At 54.9% G+C, this 20,022-nt stretch overlaps 2 protein-coding genes across 2 annotated transcripts; one reads left to right on the top strand and one right to left on the bottom strand.

The window, feature by feature from the left end:
* Positions 1-4,973: 4,973 nt before the first annotated feature.
* Positions 4,974-18,661, bottom strand: RRP8 (ribosomal RNA processing 8). Its single transcript, XM_038741683.1, has 9 exons — positions 18,608-18,661; positions 17,873-18,003; positions 10,806-11,049; positions 9,549-10,026; positions 9,341-9,470; positions 9,131-9,237; positions 8,791-8,887; positions 7,173-7,334; positions 4,974-5,273 (listed from the first exon to the last, which is right to left on the bottom strand). Exons 2-8 carry the CDS (start codon positions 17,996-17,998, stop codon positions 7,221-7,223), a joined length of 1,296 nt encoding a protein of 431 aa, XP_038597611.1. The 5' UTR covers positions 17,999-18,003; positions 18,608-18,661; the 3' UTR covers positions 4,974-5,273; positions 7,173-7,220.
* LOC119942358 (basic salivary proline-rich protein 1-like) lies at positions 17,997-18,782 on the top strand. The gene has a single exon (XM_038763113.1). It carries the CDS (start codon positions 17,997-17,999, stop codon positions 18,780-18,782), a length of 786 nt encoding a protein of 261 aa, XP_038619041.1.
* Positions 18,783-20,022: the final 1,240 nt, after the last annotated feature.

Here is a 20,022-nt window from a genome sequence, read left to right as displayed (position 1 = left end):
TCCCCCTCCCCCACCAGGGCGCCACGGAAAGCGTCAAAGACCGAACTGCGCAGGCGCCTTCCCTTCCTTCCCACCCCACCAGGGCACCACGGAAAGCGTCAAAAACCGAACTGCGCAGGCGCCTTCCCTTCATCATCATCATCATCAATCGTATTTATTGAGCGCTTACTGTGTGCAGAGCACTGTACTAAGCGCTTGGGAAGTACAAGTTGGCAACATACAGAGATAGTCCCTACCCAACAGTGGGCTCACAGTCTAAAAGGGGGGGACAGAGAACAAAACCAAACATACTAACAAAATAAAATAAATAGAATAGATATGTATAAGTAAAATAAAATAAATAAATGACGTGAATTATCATGAAATCCCTTCCTTCCCACCCCACTAGGGCACCACGGAAAGCGTCAAAGACCGAGCTGCGCAGGCGCCTTCCCTTCCTTCCCACCCCACTAGGGCACCACGGAAAGCGTCAAAGACCGAGCTGCGCAGGCGCCTTCCCTTCCTCCCTCCCCCTCCCCCACCAGGGCACCACGGAAAGCGTCAAAGACCGAACTGCGCAGGCGCCTTCCCTTCCTTCCCACCCCACCAGGGCTCCACGGAAAGCGTCAAAAACCGAACTGCGCAGGCGCCTTCCCTTCCTCCCCCCCCCCCCCCCCCGGAACTTCCGCCAGGGCACCACGGAAAGCGTCAAAGACCGAACTGCGCAAGCGCCTTCCCTCCCCCCCCCCCCCCCCCCCCGGCACCACGGAAAACGTCAAAGACCGAACTGCGCAGGTGCACTCCCTTCCTTCCCCCACCAGGGCACCACTGAAAACTTCAAAAACCGAACTGCGCAGGCGCCTCCCCTTCCTTTCCTCTCCCCCCCCCCCACCCGGAACCACTGAAGACGTCAAAGACCGAACTGCGCAGGCGCCTTCCCTTCCTTCCCCTCGCGGAACTTCCGCAGGGGCACCACGGAAAACGTCAAAGACCGAACTGCGCAGGCGCACTCCCTTCCTTCCCCCACCAGGGCGCCACTGAAAACTTCAAAGACCAAGCTGCGCATGCGCCTTCCCTTCCTTCCCCTCCCGGAACTTCCGCCAGGGCACCACGAAAAACTTCAAAGACCGAGTGCGCAGGCGCAGTCCCTTCCTTACCCAACCAGGGCACCACGGAAAACGTCAAAGACCGAACTGCGCCGGCGCACTCCCTCTTGTACATATTTACTGCTATATTAATTTTATTAATGATAATAATAATCATTATTGGTATTTATTAAGCGATTATTATGTGCCAAGCACTGTTCTAAGCGCTGGGGCGATACAAGGTAATGAGGTTGTCCCAAGTGGTGCTCAGTCTTCATCCCCATTTTACAGATGAGGGAACTGAGGCCCAGAGAAGTGAAGTGACTTGTCCAAAGTCACACAGCTGACAAATGGCAGAGACGGGATTAGAACCTGTGACCTCTGACTCCCAAGCCCAGGCTCTTTTCACTGAGCTACGATGTGCATATAGTTATAATTCTACTTATTCTGACGGTAATGACACCTGTCTACTTGTTTTGTTGTCTGTCTCCCCCTTCTAGACTGTGAGCCCGTTGTTGGGTAGGGGCTGTCCCTATATGCTGCCAACTTGTACTTCCCAAGCGCTTAGTACAGTGCTCTGCACACAGTAAGCGCTCAATAAATATGACTGAATGAAGGAATGAACTCCCTTCCTTCCCACCCCGAGGCACTTCCGCCAGGGCACCATGGAAAACTTCAAAGACAGATCCTTTCCTGGCCACTTCATTCATTCAATCTTATTTATTATAATGATGGCATTTGTTCATTTCATTCATTCAATCGTATTTATTCATTCATTCATTCATTTATTGAGCACTTACTGTGTGCAGAGCACTGGACTAAGCACTTGGAAAGTACAAGTTGGCAACATATAGAGACGGTCCCTACCCAACAAGCTTACTGTTCATTTACTCATACTTACTGAGAGCTTGCTGTGTGCAGAGCACTGTACTAAGCGCTTGGGAAGTACAAGTCGGCAGCCAAGACAGTCCCCACCCAACAATGGGCTGACAGTCTAGAAGCAGGGAGACAGACAACAAAACAAGCAGACAGGCGTCAATATCCTCACAATAGATAGGATTATAGCTATCCACACAATATATAGAATTATAGAAGCAGCATGGTTCAGTGGAAAGAGCCCGAGCTTTGGAGTCAGAGGTCATGGGTTCGAACCCTGGCTCTGCCAACTTCCAGCTGTGTGACTTTGGGCAAGTCACTTAACTTCTCTGTGCCTCAGTTCCCTCCTCTGTAAAATGGGGATTAAAACCGAGCTCCACGTGGGACCATCTGATCACCTTGTAACCACCCCAGCGCTTAGAACAGTGCGTTGCACATAGTAAGCGCTTAACAGATACCACCATTATTATTATTATAGAATTATAGATATATAGCCCACTTTCCAGATAAGGAAACTGAGGCCTGGAGGGGCAAAGTGACTCGCGCAAGGTCACCCAGCAGATAAGCAGCGGGGGCGGGATTAATAATTAATAATAACGATGCCATTTGTTAAGCGCTTACTCTGTGCCAGGCACTGTTCTAAGCGCTAGCGGGGATACAAGGTAATCAGGTTTTCCCAGGTGCGGCTCACAGTCTTCACCCCATTCAACAGATGAGGTCACTGAGGCACAGAGTAGTAGCAGCGTGGCTACTATGTGCAAAACGCTGTTCTAAGCCAGGGCCCTTTTCTGACATTCTTTTTCAGCGCTCACTATGTTTCAAACGCTGCTCTGAGCGCTGAGGTAGAGCTCAGTCAGTCGGGACAAAGGCAGTCCCTGTCCCACCATTGAAGGAGGCAGGAGGATGGGTATTGGAGCCCTATTTTTCAGGGACTGAGGCCCAGAGAAGTTAAGAGCCTCGCCCAAGGTCACACAGCAGCCAAGAGGCGGAGGTGGGATTAGAACCCATGACTTTCTGTCTCTCAGGCCTGTGCTCTTTCCACTACACCCGACTGCTTCTGCAAAATTGCATTTCCAGGTGGTGCTTTTAGAACCAAAGTGCCTTACATTCTTATTCCTCACAACACCCCAAGCGCTTAGTACAGTGCTCTGCACACAGTAAGCGCTCAATAAATACGATTGAATGACTGAATGAATGAACACCCCTGCAAGGTAGGGATCAGGTATTATTACCTCCAGTTTACAGCTGGGGAAACTGAGGCATGGGGAGGTTAAGTGAATTTATTGAGCTTTTATTGGGTTCCAATCCCGGCTCCACCACTTGTCAACTGTGTGACTTCGGACAAGAGAAGGGTAAGAGAAGCAGCGTGGCTCAGTGGGAAGAGCCCGGGCTTGGGAGTCAGAGGCCATGGGTTCTAATCCCGACGCTGCCACTTGTCAGCTGTGTGACTTTGGGCAAGTCACTTCACTTCTCTGGGCCTCAGTTCATTCATCGGTAAAATGGGGATTAAGACTGTGAGCCCCATGTGGGACAACCTTGATTACCATGTACCTATCCCAGTGCTTAGAACAGTGCTTGGCACATAGTAAGCACTTAACAGATACCAACACTATTATTCATTCATTCAATCATATTTATTGAGCGCTTACTATGTGCAGAACACTGTACTAAGCACTTGGGAAGTACAAATCGGCAACATATAATAATAATAATGACATTTATTAAGTGCTTACTATGTGCACAGCACTGTTCTAAGCGCTGGGGAGGTTACAAGGTGATCGGGTTGTCCCCCAGGGGGCTCACAGTCTTCATCCCCATTTTACAGATGAGGTGACCGAGGCACAGAGAAGTCAAGTGACTTGCCCAAAGTCACACAGCTGACAATTGGCAGAGCCGGGATTTGAACCCATCACCTCTGACTCCAAAGCCCGGGCTCTTTCCAATGAGCCATGCTGCTTCTCTAACATACAGAGATGATGCCTACCCAACAACGGGCTCACAGTCTAGAAGGGGGAGAAAGACGACAAAACAAGTAGACAGGTGTCAATACCATCAGAATAAGTAGGATTATAGCTATAAACACATCATTAGTAAAATAGAATAAGCACTTAGTACAGTACCCTGCACACAGTAAACACTTAATACATTTGAACTGAAAATGTGTTATATGGCACTCTTAGAGAAGCAGCGTGACTTGGTGGCAAAGAGCTCGGGTCACTTTTAACTTCTCTGGGCTTCAGTGACCTCATCTGTAAAATGGGTAAAATGGGTAAGACCTCGTATCTCCCCTAGTGCTTGGCACATTGGGTAGGAACTGTCTCTATATGTTGCCAATTTGTACTTCCCAAGCGCTTAGTACAGTGCTCTGCACATAGTAAGTGCTCAATAAATATGATTGATTGATTAACAAATACCATCATTATCATTACTTTAGCGCTTAGAACAGCGCGTGGCACATAGTAAGGGCTTAAATACCATCATTATTAGTATTATTATTCTAGTGCTTAGAACACTGCTTGGCACATGGTAAGCGCTTAACAAATACCATTACTATTACAGTGTTTTGCACCCGGTAAGCACTCGATAAATACAACTGAGTGAATGCAGTGGTGGTGTCAGCATTAGAACTCAGGCCCCACGCCTCCCTTGCCCAAGCTCTCTCCATCAGGTCACGCTGTTGCTCTAAGATGCCACGTTCGGGGGAGGAAACAGTCCATTAGTGTGGAAGGCTGACACACCAACCCCTGCCCGCATCGGGGCACTTACAGGCCCAGAGGAGCGGCAGGGCCTGGGCTACGACTCCCCATTCCTCAACCTCGGTGCCTCGGTCCTCCACCCCAACTTCGGGAGCAGCATCGCTGGGATCAATTTCTTCCCGAGAGCGCAGGACCAAACTGGAGCCAGCCTGAGGGAGGAGGGGCGAGGAGGGTGACAGGGAGAGGCGGCAAAAGGGGAGGCAGGTAGCCCGCAGTTTTTATTTCCTACAGCTGAGAAACGGAGGGGGCTCGGCCCCTCTCAGCGGTCCAGGGGAGTGACCCTGACCGACCCCTCGCCCTATCTTCCCATCCTCCACCCTGCCCTGCCACCGACACGCCTGTCCTGTGGAGCGCTGATCCTCGTTTTAGGAAAAGAGAGGGAGGGAGGGAGGGGGCTCCGCTCCTCTCCTCCTCCTTTTCTACGGCAGATCCGTAGGCGGCCTTGTGCTCCAAGTCCCGTTTTCCAGAAGCCTTGGGTGGTGGGTCGTGGCGGGGCGGGGCGTCCGTGGCCGTTTGGCCCGAGCTGCAGCTCCCGGCCTCTACGGGCCTCTGCTTGCGTTCTTGACGCGCACCTGACCTGTGATGGTGACAACGGTATTTAAGTGCTTACTACGTGCCAAGCACCGGGATACGTACCGCCCAATCAGTCCCCGTCCCACGTGGGGCTCACAGTCTAAGAGGGAAGGAGATTGGGCATTTAATAATAATAACAATATTATTTTATTTATTTATTTATTATTTTAACAAAATTTTATTTTGTTAGTATGTTTGGTTTTGTTGTCTGTCTCCCCCTTTTAGACTGTGAGCCCACTGCTGGGTAGGGACTGTCTCTATATGTTGCCAATTTGTACTTCCCAAGCGCTTAGTACAGTGCTCTGCACATAGTAAGCGCGCAATAAATACGATTGATGATGATGAATAACGATGGTATTTCGTAAGTGCTTACTACGTGCGAAGCACTGTTCTAAGCGCTGGGGGGGATACAAGACGATCGGGTTGTCCCACGTGGGGCTCACAGTCTTCACCCCCATTTTACAGGTGAGGTCACTGAGAAGTGAAGTGACCTGCCCAAAGTCACACAGCTGACAAGTGGCGGAGTCGGGATTAGAACCCACAACCTCTGACTCCCAAGCCCGGGCTCCTTCCACTGAGCCACGCTGCTTCTCCGTTTAATCCCCATTTTACAGATGAGGAAACTGAGGTTCGGAGCAGTTCAGAGATTTGCTCCACATAAATATGTATATATGTTTGTACATATTTATTACTCTATTTTATTTGTACATATTCATTCTACTTATTTTGTTAATACGTTTTGTTTTGTTCTCTGTCTCCCCCTTCTAGCCTGTGAGCCCACTGTTGGGTAGGGACCGTCTCTATAAGTTGCCGACTTGGACTTCCCAAGCGCTTAGTACAGGGCTCTGCACACAGTAAGCGCTCAATACGATTGAATGAGTGAATGAATAATGTAGGAGGTAATCAATCAATCGTATTTATTGAGTGCTTACTGTGTGCAGAGCACTGTACTAAGCGCTTGGGATGTACAAGTTGGCAACATAAAGAGACAGTCCCTACCCAACAGTGGGCTCACAGCCTAAAAGGGGGAGACAGAGAACAAAACCAAACATACTAACAAAATAAAATAAATAGAATAGATATGTACAGGTAAAATAGATAAAATAAATATGTACAAACATATATACAGATATACAGGTGCTGTGGGGAAGGGAAGGAGGTAAGATGGGATGGAGAGGGGGACGAGGGGGAGAGGAAGGAAGGGGCTCAATCTGGGAAGGCCTCTTGGAGGAGGTGAGCTCTCAGTAGGGCCTTGAAGAGGAGAAGAGAGCTAGCTTGGCGGATGGGCAGAGGGAGGGCATTCCAGGCCCGGGGGATGACGTGGGCCGGGGGTCGACTGCGGGACAGGCGAGAACGAGGTACGGTGAGGAGATTAGCGGCAGAGGGTGCGGGCTGGGCTGCAGAAGGAGAGAAGGGAGGTGAGGTAGGAGGGGGCGAGGTGATGGACAGCCTTGAAGCCCAGGGTGAGGAGTTTCTGCCTGATGCGCAGATTGATTGGTAGCCACTGGAGATTTTTGAGGAGGGGAGTGATATGCCCAGAGCGTTTCTGGACAAAGACAATCCGGGCAGCAGCATGAAGTATGGTAAGAGACAGAGTTGGGACTCCCGGGCCCGTGCTCTTTCCACTAGGCCACGCTGTGGAAGGGAAGAGAAGGGGAAAGACGGGAAGGCGGAGGCAGGTTCCAGTCAGCTTTTTATTTTCCGCAGGAGGCTCTCATTTGGGGGAAGGGTCCTCGGCCGCCATCCTCCTCCCTGGCTTCCCGGTAACCGACGCGGTAGGAAGACCTGTAGTCACACTTGCAACCCCGGTGGGCCCCCCGTCGTCGTCGTCCCCCTCCCCAGGCTCAGCAGAGGACACACAGACACACCCAGGGTGGCACCCGAGGCCCAGGGGCACACTCACCTGCTCAGACATTCTCTCGCACCCCCGGGGGGGACGGCGTGGGACGGGTTATCGGCGCTTGTAGACGCAGGGCCGCAGAGCCAGGCCCGGCAGCCGCCCCTTGGCCTGAGGGGGGCCAGTCTTGCGGAAATCGAAGAGGTAGAAGTGGCTGTTGGTCAGGTCCTGGGGACCAAGGAGAGGACAGGACAGGAGTGAGGGCCCCCGTCCTAGTCCTCTCCTTCCCCCTCCCGCCTTTCGGGCCCAAAATGCCGGCTCTTTTCGCTCCAAGCCCAACAGGGTGGAGATCGTAGGGGTTCCCTCTGCGGGGGCCGGGAGAGCCGTGGCTTCCGCGGCTTGGCACCGAGGAGATGAAGCCACTCACGTTGTAGGCAGGGCGGGCCACCGTACCTAAACCATCCCACCCCAACCGGTGAGCTCTGACTCTTCCCCCTGCCGCTACGCTGTGGGCCCCAGTCTGTCTCTACCACCCGTGGGCCCCATCATCTCCCCACTGCGGGGCAGAGAGGGGCGAGGAGCTGAGCAGACCCCAGGCCGGCGAAGGGCTGAGACGCCTTCTGCGGCGGCTCCGGATAATAATAACGGTGGCATTTGTTAAGTGCTTACTCCATGCAAAGCACTGTTCTAAGCGCCGGGGAGGATACAAGGTGATCAGATCGTCCCACGTGGGGCTCACGGTCTTCACCCCCATTTTCCGGATAAGGTAACTGAGGCCCAGAGAAGCGAGGTGACTTGCCCGAAGTGACACGGCTGACGATTGGCGGAGCTGGGATTAGAACCCGTGACCTCTGACTCCCAAGCCTGGGCTCTTTCCATTGAGCCACGCTGCCGGATGGCTCACCTCCAAAAGCTCGGGGCCCCGGCTCGCCTCTGGATGCCCATCGGTGGGGTGGGCAGAGAAGAGCCAGCAGTAGGGCCAGAAACCAGCCGGCCAACAAACACCGCAGCAGTTTCTAAGCCAGCCTCCCCCGCGCCAGGTCCCGGGGCTGCAGCACGGCACTGCTGCGTCCACTCCGGCCGAGACGGGGTCCTATGCCCGGAGACCTATTTCGTGCCCTTCACGCCGCCCCCTCGCTCGATACACTCCAGGCTCCGGTGGGAAGATGCCCAGCCCCGGCATCGACTCCCCCACGCAGCCTCTCGGGGCTGGAGTCTCAGGAGAGGATCTGTCCTTTTCGAGGGGACAACCCTTTCGCGGGCATCGACACCGTCCTCGTCTCTGGATGCCCGGCACACGGCTTGGGAGGGGACAAAGTAGGACGGCCCTGCTTTTGGGTGCCCTCTTACTTTCCTCTCTCTTCCATCCTCCCGCTCCCCAGGCTTACGGTGGAGAAGGTGGCAGGCTGGTGGGCACCCTGAAGGGGTCTGCGTGAGGTGGCTGAGAAGGAGAAGACCTTGGGGCAAAGCAACGGCCTCCTCGGTACCTCCCTGCCTCCGGCCTCTCCCCTCTATACTTCATTCGCCCGCACAGATCGTTTCCGCCTGTCTTGCTGCCTCCTTGTCCCGGCTGCCGGGGCTCAGGGCGGCCCTGTCCTGGCATCAGAAGGCAGGGGAGGGACAGCCCGCTCCACCAACCAGCGGGAACCGAGTCCGGTGGACACACGGGGGTGGGGAACCTCACCTTGGAGACGCTCTTAAAGCCGAGTTGGGCCAGGGAGCCCAGGAAAGCCCGCACGTCCTCAAAGCGGCTAGCCACCTCGGCCACTTTTAGCAGCCCCCTAGGAGAGAAGCAGTGGTGAGAGTTGCCGACTTGTACTTCCTAAGCGCTTAGTACAGTGCTCTGCACACAGTAAGCACTCAATAAATACGACTGAATGGAATGAATGACAGGAACTCCCGGGAGAAAGCTGGGGTGAATAGGGCGCAGCTTTCTGGGGGGGGTGGAGTGTGTGCCCTGACTTTGGTCCCGCTTCCCCGCCAACCCCCCTTCACCCTCCCCGTCGCTGCCCCGGCCCGTGTACCCCGGCTTCAGCACGCGGTTGGCCTCCTCCAGGAAGTCCCTTATGTTGGTTCCCATCAGCGACAGGCAAAAGACGGCGACGTCCACGGAGGCATCCTCCAGGGGCACCTGAAGCGGGGAGAGGCCGGTTGAGGCGGGACGGCCACGGTCTTGGGGGGGGGGGGGGGGGTCGGGCCGAAGAGCCGCCGGGGACCCAAGCCCGCGCGCTGACCTTGGCCATGTCACAGACGACGACGCGGGGGTCCAGCGCCGCCAGGTCGAAGCAGTGCACGGGGTTGCGGATGCTGGAGGCCAGCTGGCAATCTCCACAGCCGAAGTCGGCCACCACGAGGGACGCGGACCTAGGGGGACGGTCGGGGGGTGACGCTCCGGCCCTGTCCCCCGCCGCGGGCCCTCCCCCCGCCCCCATACCGACTGACCGGCGGCGCAGGTTTCGGACGATGGCCTCCACGGGCCGCAGGGGCCAGCGCCGGAGCTGGGCCTGGAAGCCTCGGTGGTAGATCTGGAAGGCGTCGGGGTCGTCCTGGAAGAGGCGGCGGGCGGCGGAGCTGGGGCCCGTGTACAGTTGCTCGTTGAGGCAGCGGAACCTGGCCCCTTCCAGCCGCCGCTCCATCCGGGCCCTCAGGGCGTCCGCCCGGGACTCGGACTCCGAGCCCGGCTCCTCGGGGGCCGGGGGGGTCTCGAGGGCCGGGCCGGATGCGGCGTCCGTGGGCGGTCTCCCCGGGGGCTGGAACTTGTTCTTGTTCCTCTTCTTGTTCTTCTGACGGTTCCGCCACTGTTTCCGGCTAAGCGGGCGGTCGGGGGGCTGAGGCCCAGCCGCCCCCTCCTTAGGCTCTCGGCTTCCCGTGGCGCCAGGGACGCCTGGGGTGGGGGCTTCCTCTACAGGGGCTGGGGCGCCTGCAGGAGAAAGAATCCCCCAACAGTACTGATCGGGCGCCCGCTGCCCGCCGAGCCCGGGACTTCCCAACGCTCAGTATAGTGCTCTGCGCACAGTGAGCGCTCAATAAATACGATCGAATGAACGACTAACGCTTCGGAGGGCAGGCCGGGTTGCGGAAGGAGACGAGCGAAGATAAGGCACGGGGAAAGAGCAGATGGAGAGCGTGGACAACTGATGGCTGCGAGTCTCCGCTTGACGTGGAGAAAGACGGGTCACCTTGGAGGTTTCTGAGGAGTGGGGACGAGGGCGTGCTGAGCGGTGTTTTAGAGAAATGCCCTACGCCGGAGAATGGAGTATGGATGGGAGAGGGGAGAGGCTAGAGTTGGGGAGGTCAGCGAGGAGGCTGATGCAGTAGTCGAGTTTGGACGGGGTGGCAATTTGGACGGGGAGGATTCTACAAGTCTTGTGAGGGGACAATCTGCAGGATTTGGTGACTGACTGAATGTGCAGGTTGAAGGAGACGGAAGAGTCAGGGTAATGATACATGTTGCCAATTTGAACTTCCCAAGCGCTTACTATAGCGCTCTGCACACAGTAAGTGCTCAATAAATCGCATTTACTGAGCGGAATGAATAATGCCAAGGTTATGGACTTGAGAGACTGGGAGGGGGAAGCAAAAATCGACATTTCCCCCGCCCTCCCCTCGGAGGAGCCTGGCCCTCTGTGGAGGGGTGAGACGGGGAGAAAGAAGAGAATAAGGCAACCCCCGGAACAGGAATTCCCCACCTCTGGGTACCTTGTTTTCGTCTCCGTTTCTTGCTGGCCTCCGGGGAAGGGAGGTCTGGGGGCCCGGCCCCTAGGTTCGGCCTTTTCTTCTTGGGTTTCCTCTTTCTGGCCCGGGCCTCCTCCCCGGAGGAGTCGTCGGAGTCAGCGCCCTCGGAGCCACAGGGCGGGCCCGGGGACGGCTGGCGGGGCAGGGCCGCGGCCTCCAGCTTCTGAAGCACGGCCAGGAGCCTCCGCTCTCTGCGGCCCCTGTGGGGCTGGGGGAGAGGGGGGCAGAGGACAGAGGGGGAATCAGTGCCATCCGGGGACCTCCCACCCCATCCCCGGGCACCACCGCATCCAGCCGCCCATTTCGGGAGCTGACCGCTTCCCGGCTAGTTCCCGGGCCCACATCCACCCGGTCCACGGGAGTCCCCCTGGGTGTACTCTCTCCTAGTGCTCAGGAAAGCATTCAATCAATTAATGCTATTTTCTGAGCGCTTACTGGGTGCAGACCACCGTACTGTTTAGGAGAACGCAACACGATTGAACACTGTATTGTAGGCACTTAATAAACACAACGATGGCTACCACAGTGGTGGGGCTGAGAAGCTCGAGTGGTTCGGGAAGGAGGGAAGGGAGAGGATGAGGTGGGTGCCCGGGGGTGGTTCCGCGGACGAGGCTGGGGTAGGCCCCGGGTGGCCCCGTGGGCAAGGATGAGGTAGGTTCCGTTTTGTGGCTTGGTGGAAGAGGATGGAGTGGGTCCGGGGGAGCTCATGGGGCGAGGATGGGGTGGATCCCGGGTGGCACCTTGGGCAGGGATGGAGCGGATCCCGGGGCGCTTCGGAAATGAGGATGGGGAGGGTCCCAGGCGGCTCCGGGAGTGAAACTGGGGTGGATCCCGGGGGGCACCGTGGGCAGGGATGGAGTGGATGCCGGGGTGCTTTGGGAGTGAGGATGGGGAGGGTCCCGGGGAACTCCGAGGGCAAAGATGGGGTGGATCTCAGGTGGCCTCATGGGCAGGGGTGGAGCAGATCCTGGGTGACCCTGGGGGCATGAATTAGGACGTTCCTGGGGCGCTCTGGGGGTGAAGACGGAGTGGATGGCACCGTGGGCAGGGATGGAGTGAGTCCCAGGGCACTCCAGGGGGGAGAGAATGGGTGTAGGTCCCAGGTGGCACCGTGGGCAAGGATAGAGTGGATCCTGGGGTGTTCCGGGGGCAAGGATGGGGAGGATGCCGGGGTACTCAGGGGGTGAGGATGGGGTGGATGGCGGATGGCACCGTGGGCAAAGATGGAGTGAATCCCGGGACACTCCAAGCGGGGGGAGAATGGGTGTTGGTCCCAGGTGGCACCATGGGCAGGGATGGAGCGGATCCCGGGGCGCTTCGAGGGCGAGGATGGGAGGGTCCCAGGGTGCTCAAGGGGTGGATGGCGGAAGGCCCCATGGGCAGGGACGGAGCAGACCCTGGGGCGTCCCGGGGGTGAGGATGGGAAGGGTCCCGGGTGGCACCGTGGGCAGGGATGGAGCGGACCCCAGGGCGCGGATGGGGAGGGTGCCGGATGGCACGGTGGGCAGGGAGGGATGGGGAGGGTCCCGGGTGGCACCGTGGGCAGGGAGGATGAGCCCGTTGTTGGGTAGGGACCGTCTCTGTATGTTGCCAACTAGTACTTCCCAAGCGCTTAGCCCAGTGCTCTGCACACAGTAAGCGCTCAATAAATACGATTGAATGAATGAATGAGAAGGAAGGTCCCGGATGGCACAGGTGGGCAGGGGTGGGGAGGATTCCGGACGGTACAAGTGGGCAGGGATAAGGAAGCCGCGTGGCACAGTGGAAAGAGCCCGGGCTTGGGAGTCAGAGGTCATGGGTTCAAATCCCAGCTCCGCCAATTGTCAGTTAACCTCTCTGGGCAACGGTGACCCCATCTGGAAAATGGGGATGAAGACTCGGAGACCCCGTGGGACAACCTTGATTACCTTGTATCCGCCCCTGCGCTTAGAACAGTGCTTGGCACACAGTAAGCCCTTAATAAATGCCATCACTACTATTATCAGTACCCCCGCCTCCCGCCCTTCCCCTCCCCACAGCACCTGTATACAGTATATATGTTTGTACATACTCATTACTCTATTTATTTTACTTGTACACATTTACTATTCTATTTATTTTATTTTGTTAATATGTTTTGTTTTGTTGTCCGTCTCCCCCTTCTAGCCTGTGAGCCCGCTGTTGGGTAGGGACTGACTCTACATGTTGCCGACTTGTACTTCCCAAGCGCCTAGTACAGTGCTCTGCACGCAGTAAGCGCTCAATAAATACGATTGAATGAATGAATGTTGCCAACTTGTACTTCCCAAGCGCTTAGTCCAGTGATCTGCACACAGTAAGCGCTCAATAAATACGACTGAATGAATGAATGAATGAATAGGGACCGTCTCTATCTGGTGCCGATTTGTCCTTCCCAAGCGCTTAGTCAGTCAATCAATCAATCGTATTTATTGAGCACTTACTGTGTGCAGAGCACTGGACTAAGCGCTTGGGAAGTCCAAGTTGGCGACATCTAGAGACGGTCCCTACCCAACAGCGGGCTCACAGTCTAAAAGGGGGAGAGAGAGAACAATCAATCAATCAATCAATCAATCGTATTTATTGAGCGCTTACTGTGTGCAGAGCACTGCACTAAGCGCTTGGGAAGTACAAGTTGGCAACATATAGAGACGGTCCCTACCCAGCAGTGGGCTCACAGTCTAAAAGGGGGAGACAGAGAACAAAACCACACATACTAACAAAATAAAATAAATAGAATAGATATGTACAAGTAAAATAAATAAGTAAACAGAGTAATAAATACGTACAAACATGTATACATATATACAGGTGCTGTGGGGAAGGGAAGAAGGTGAGATGGGGGGATGGAGAGGGGGACGAGGGGGAGAGGAAGGAAGGGGCTCAGTCTGGGAAGGCCTCCTGGAGGAGGTGAGCTCTCAGTAGGGCCTTGAAGGGAAACCAAACCAAACATACTAACAAAATAAAATAAATAGAATGCATATGTACACGTAAAATAAACAAATAGTAAGCGCTTAACAAATACCATTATTATTACTATTATAGGGACCGTCTCTGGTGCCGCCTTGTCTTTCCCAAGCGCTTAGTCCAGGGCTCTGCACACAGTAAGCGCTCAATAAATACGATTGAGTCAATGAATGAGTGAATAAACGTCAATATTACTATTGTAAGCTCCACAGCGCTTAGAACAGTGCTCTGCACGCAGTAGGCGCTCAATACAATTGAATGAATGAGTGAATAAATGCCATTATTATTGTAAGCTCCACAGCGCTTAGAACAGTGCTCTGCACGCAGTAAGCGTTCAATAAATACAGCTGAATGAATGAGTGAATAAATGCCATTATTACTGTAAGCTCCACAGCGCTTAGAACAGTGCTTTGCACGCAGTAGCCGCTCCAGAAATACAAGTGAATGAATGAGTGAATAAATGCCACTATTACTGTAAGCTCCACAGCGCTTAGAACAGTGCTCTGCACGCAGTAGGCGCTCCAGAAATACAACTGAATGAATGAGTGTATAAATGCCATTATTAGTGTAAGCTCCACAGCGCTTAGAACAGTGCCCTGCACGCAGTAGGCGCTCAATAAATACAGCTGAATGAATGAGTGAATAAATGCCACTACTATTGTAAGCTCCACAGCGCTTAGAACAGGGCTCTGCACGCAGTAGGCACTCAACAAATACAGCTGAATGAATGAGTGAATAAAGGCCATTATTACTGTAAGCTCCGCAGCGCTTAGAACAGTGCCCTGCACACAGTAAGCGCTCCAGAAATACAGCTGAATGAGTGAATAAATGCCATTATTATTATTATTGTAAGCTCCACAGCGCTTAGAACAGTGCTGTGCACACAGCAAGCGTTCAATACAACTGAATGAATGAGCGAATAAACGCCATTATTATTATTATTGTAAGCTCCACAGCGCTTAGAACAGTGCTCTGCACGCAGTAGGCGCTCCAGAAATACAACTGAATGAATGAGCGACTAAATGCCATTATTAGTGTAAGCTCCACAGCGCTTAGAACAGTGCTCTGCCCGCAGTAGGCGCTCAATAAATACAGCTGAATGAGTGAGTGAATAAATGCCACTACTGTAAGCGCCACAGCGCTTAGAACAGGGCTCTGCACGCAGTGAGCGCTCAATAAATACAGCTGAATGAGTGAGTGAATAAATGCCACTACTATTGTAAGCTCCACAGCGCTTAGAACAGGGCTCTGCACGCAGTAAGCGCTCCAGAAATACAACTGAGTGAATGAGTGAATAAATGCCATTATTACTGTGAGCTCCACAGCGCTTAGAACAGTGCTCTGCACGCAGTAAGCGCTCCAGAAATACAGCTGAATGAGTGAATAAATGCATTATTATTATTGTAAGCTCCACAGCGCTTAGAACAGTGCTCTGCACACAGCAAGCGTTCAATAAATACAACTGAATGAATGAGCGAATAAACGCCATTATTATTGTAAGCTCCACAGCGCTTAGAACAGTGCTCTGCACGCAGTAGGCGCTCCAGAAATACAACTGAATGAATGAGTGTATAAATACCATTATTAGTGTAAGCCCCACAGCGCTTAGAACAGTGTTCTGCCCGCAGTAGGCGCTCAATAAATACAGCTGAATGAGTGAGTGAATAAATGCCACTACTGTAAGCGCCACAGCGCTTAGAACAGTGCTCTGCACGCAGTGAGCGCTCAATAAATACAGCTGAATGAGTGAGTGAATAAATGCCACTACTATTGTAAGCTCCACAGCGCTTAGAACAGGGCTCTGCACGCAGTAAGCGCTCCAGAAATACAACTGAGTGAATGAGTGAATAAATGCCATTATTACTGTGAGCTCCACAGCGCTTAGAACAGTGCTCTGCACGCAGTAAGCGCTCCAGAAATACAGCTGAATGAGTGAATAAATGCATTATTATTATTGTAAGCTCCACAGCGCTTAGAACAGTGCTCTGCACACAGCAAGCGTTCAATAAATACAACTGAATGAATGAGCGAATAAACGCCATTATTATTGTAAGCTCCACAGCGCTTAGAACAGTGCTCTGCACGCAGTAGGCGCTCCAGAAATACAACTGAATGAATGAGTGTATAAATACCATTATTAGTGTAAGCCCCACAGCGCTTAGAACAGTGTTCTGCCCGCAGTAGGCGCTCAATAAATACAGCTGAATGAGTGAGTGAATAAATGCCACTACTGTAAGCGCCACAGCGCTTAGAACAGTGCTCTGCACGCAGTGAGCGCTCAATAAATACAGCTGAATGAGTGAGTGAATAAATGCCACTACTATTGTAAGCTCCACAGCGCTTAGAACAGGGCTCTGCACGCAGTAAGCGCTCCAGAAATACAACTGAGTGAATGAGTGAATAAATGCCATTATTACTGTGAGCTCCACAGCGCTTAGAACAGTGCTCTGCACGCAGTAAGCGCTCCAGAAATACAGCTGAATGAGTGAATAAATGCCATTATTATTATTATTGTAAGCTCCACAGCGCTTAAAACAGTTCTCTGCACCCAGCAAGCGTTCAATACAACTGAATGAATGAGCGAATAAACGCCATTATTATTATTATTGTAAGCTCCACAGCGCTTAGAACAGTGCTCTGCACGCAGTAGGCGCTCAAAAAATACAGCTGAATGAATGAGTGAATAAATGCCATTATTACTGTAAGCTCCACAGCGCTTAGAACAGTGCTCTGCACACAGTAAGCGCTCCATAAATACAACTTAATGAGTGAGTGAATAAATGCCATTATTATTATTATTATTGTTGTTGTAAGCTCCACAGCGCTTAGAACAGTGCTCTGCACGCAGTAGGCGCTCCAGAAATACAACTGAATGGATGAGTGTATAAATGCCATTATTAGTGCAAGCTCCACAGCGCTTAGAACAGTGCTCTGCCCGCAGTAGGCGCTCAATAAATACAGCTGAATGAATGAGTGAATAAATGCCATTACTGTAAGCGCCACAGCCACAGCGCTTAGAACAGTGCTCTGCGCGCAGTAAGCGCTCAATAAATACAACTGAATGAATGAGTGAATGCCATTATTATTATTATTGTAAGCTCCACAGCGCTTAGAACAGTGCTCTGCGCACAGTAAGCGCTCAATACAACTGAATGAGCGGATAAATGTCATTATTATTATTATTGTACGCTCCACAGCGCTTAGAACAGTGCTCTGCACGCAGTAGGCGCTCCAGAAATACAACTGAATGAATGAGTGTATAAATGCCATTATTAGTGTAAGCTCCACAGCGCTTAGAACAGTGCCCTGCACGCAGTAGGCGCTCAATAAATACAGCTGAATGAATGAGTGAATAAATGCCATTATTATTGTGAGCTCCCCAGCGCTTAGAACAGTGCTCTGCACACAGTAAGCGCTCAATAAATACAACTGAATGAATGAGTGAATGCCATTATTATTATTATTGTAAGCTCCACAGCGCTTAGAACAGTGCTCTGCACGCAGTAGGCGCTCCAGAAATACAACTGAATGAATGAGTGTATAAATACCATTATTACTGTAAGCCCCACAGCGCTTAGAACAGTGCTCTGCCCGCAGTAGGCGCTCAATAAATACAGCTGAATGAATGAGTGAATAAATGCCATTATTACTGTAAGCTCCACAGCGCTTAGAACACTGCTCTGCACGCAGTAAGCGCTCCATAAATACAACTCAGTGAATAAATGCCATTATTATTATTATTATTATTATTATTACTGTAAGCTCCACAGCGCTTACAACAGTGCTCTGCCCGCAGTAGGCGCTCAATAAATACAGCTGAATTAATGAGTGAATAAATGCCTTTATTACTGTAAGCTCCACAGCGCTTAGAACAGTGCTCTGCACAGTAAGCGCTCCAGAAATACAACTGAGTGAATGAGCGAATAAATGCCATTATTATTATTATTACTGTAAGCTCCACAGCGCTTAGGACAGTGCTCTGCACACAGTAAGCGCTTACCAGATAGTTATTGATTGATGATGATGATGATGATGATGATGATGGGGGGGGGGGGGTTTCTCCTGACCTTGGAGGGCGTTGGTCCCGGGTCCCTCGGGCGGGGGGCTTCCCGTCCCGGCCGGCCCAAGGGGGGCGCGGGACCCTCCTCCTCCTCCTCCTCCTCATCGGACCAGGGGGGCTCCTCGCCGAACATGGATCCTCGGGAAGAGGAAGAAGAGGAAGAAGAAGAGGAGGAAGACGGACCCCCGTCGTCCTCGGCCCTCGCAGCCCCCACGAGGCGGGCCTCCGCGCGCCCAGAGAGGCCCCTGCCCGCCGGAAGTACCACCGAGCCCGGCCTGCCCGAGGCTAGAGCGGCGACCCCTCCGCCGCGGCTCCCCCTGCAGGGGGGAGGAGCAAGAGGGCGGACCCCGTCGCCCCCACGAGGCGGGCCTCCGCGCGCCCAGAGAGGCCCCCCGCCCGCCCGCCGGAAGTACCACCGAGCCCGGACCGCCCGCGGCCAGAGCGGCGACCCCCCCCCCTCCGCCGCGGCGCCCCCTGCAGGGGGGAGGAGCAGGAGCAAGAGGACGGACCCCGCCGCCCCCACGAGGCGGACCCCGCGCGCCCAGAGAGGTCCCCCACCCCCGCCCGCAGGAAGTACCACCGAGCCCGGACCACCCGCGGCCAGAGCGGCGACCCCCCCCCCTCCGCCGCGGCGCCCCCCTGCAGGGGGGAGGAGCACGAGCAAGAGGACGGACCCCGCCGCCCCCACGAGGCGGACCCCGCGCGCCCAGAGAGGTCCCCCACCCCCGCCCGCAGGAAGTACCACCGAGCCCGGACCGCCCGCGGCTAGAGCGGCGACCCCTCCGCCGCGGCGCCCCCTGCAGGGGGGGGAGCAATTGGACGGACCCCGCCGCCCCCACGAGGCGGGCCCCCGCGCGCCCAGAGAGGCCCCCTCCGCCCGCCGGAAGTACCACCGAGCCCGGACCGCCCGCGGCTAGAGCGGCGACCCCTCCGCCGCGGCGCCCCCTGCAGGGGGGGAGGAGCAAGAGGACGGACCCCGCCGCCCCCACGGGGCGGGCCCCCGCGTGCCCAGAGAGGCCCCCCCCGCCCGCCAGAAGTAGCACCGAGCCCGGACCGCCCACGGCTAGAGCGGCAACCCCTCCGCCGCGGCGCCCCCTGCAGGGGCGAGGAGCAGGAGCGGGAGGAGCCGAGGCGCCCCCTGCAGGGGGGAGGGGAGGAGGAGGAGGAGCAGGGGGGGAGCAGCAGGAGGAGGAGGGGGAGCATCATCATCATCAATCGTATTTATTGAGCGCTTAATGTGTGCAGAGCACTGGACTAAGCGGTTGGGAAGTACAAGTTGGCAACACAGAGAGACAGTCCCTACCCAACACAGGAGGAGGGGGAGCAGGAGGAGGGAGGGGGTAGGTGGAGCCTGCCGCGGCGCCCCCTGGAGGTGGGAGGGGCAGGACCAGGAGCAGGAGGCTTATTCTATTTATTTTATTTTGTCAATATGTTTTGTTTTGTTGTCTGTCTCCCCCTTCTAGACTGTGAGCCCACTGTTGGGTAGGGACCGTCTCAATATGTTGCCAACTTGGACTTCCCAAGCGTTTAGTACAGTGCTCTGCACACCATCATCATCATCATCATCAATCGTATTTATTGAGCGCTTACTATGTGCAGAGCACTGTACTAAGCGCTTGGGAAGTACACACAGTAAGCGCTCAAGAAATACGACTGAATGAATGAATGAATGAAAAAGGAGGCGGGTCCCCCCGCGACGCCCCCTAGGAGTGGGAGGAGGAGCGGGAGGCCGAGCAGGAGGCGGGGCTCGCCGCGGCGCCCCCTGGAGGTGGGAGGAGGAAGAGCAAGAGGTGGAGCAGGAGGCGGGGCCCGCCCGCCGCGGCGCCCCCTAGCGATGGGAGGAGGAGGAGCGGCGGGAGGAAGAGGCGGGGTGCCCGCGGCGCCCCCTGGAGGGGGGAGGGGCAGGAGGCGGGGCCCGCGCGGCGCCCCCTGGAGGGGGGAGGAGCAGGAGGCGGGGCCCGCTTGGCGCCCCCTGGGGGTGGGAGGAGCAGGAGCAGGAGGAGGCGGGGCCCGCCCTCCTCCCGTCGCGGCGCCCCCTAGCGGCGGAGGGAGGAGGAGGAGGGGGAAGAGGAGGGGGAGGGGGCGGGTCCCGCTTGGCGCCCCCTGGGGGTGGGAGGAGCAGGAGGAGGCGGGGCCCGCCCTCCTCCCGTCGCGGCG

This window comes from Tachyglossus aculeatus, chromosome 2 (genome assembly GCF_015852505.1).
Source record: "Tachyglossus aculeatus isolate mTacAcu1 chromosome 2, mTacAcu1.pri, whole genome shotgun sequence".
NCBI lineage: Eukaryota > Metazoa > Chordata > Mammalia > Monotremata > Tachyglossidae > Tachyglossus > Tachyglossus aculeatus.
Note: the sequence above shows the minus strand (reverse complement) of the source record. Positions and strands in the feature narration are given on the sequence as shown.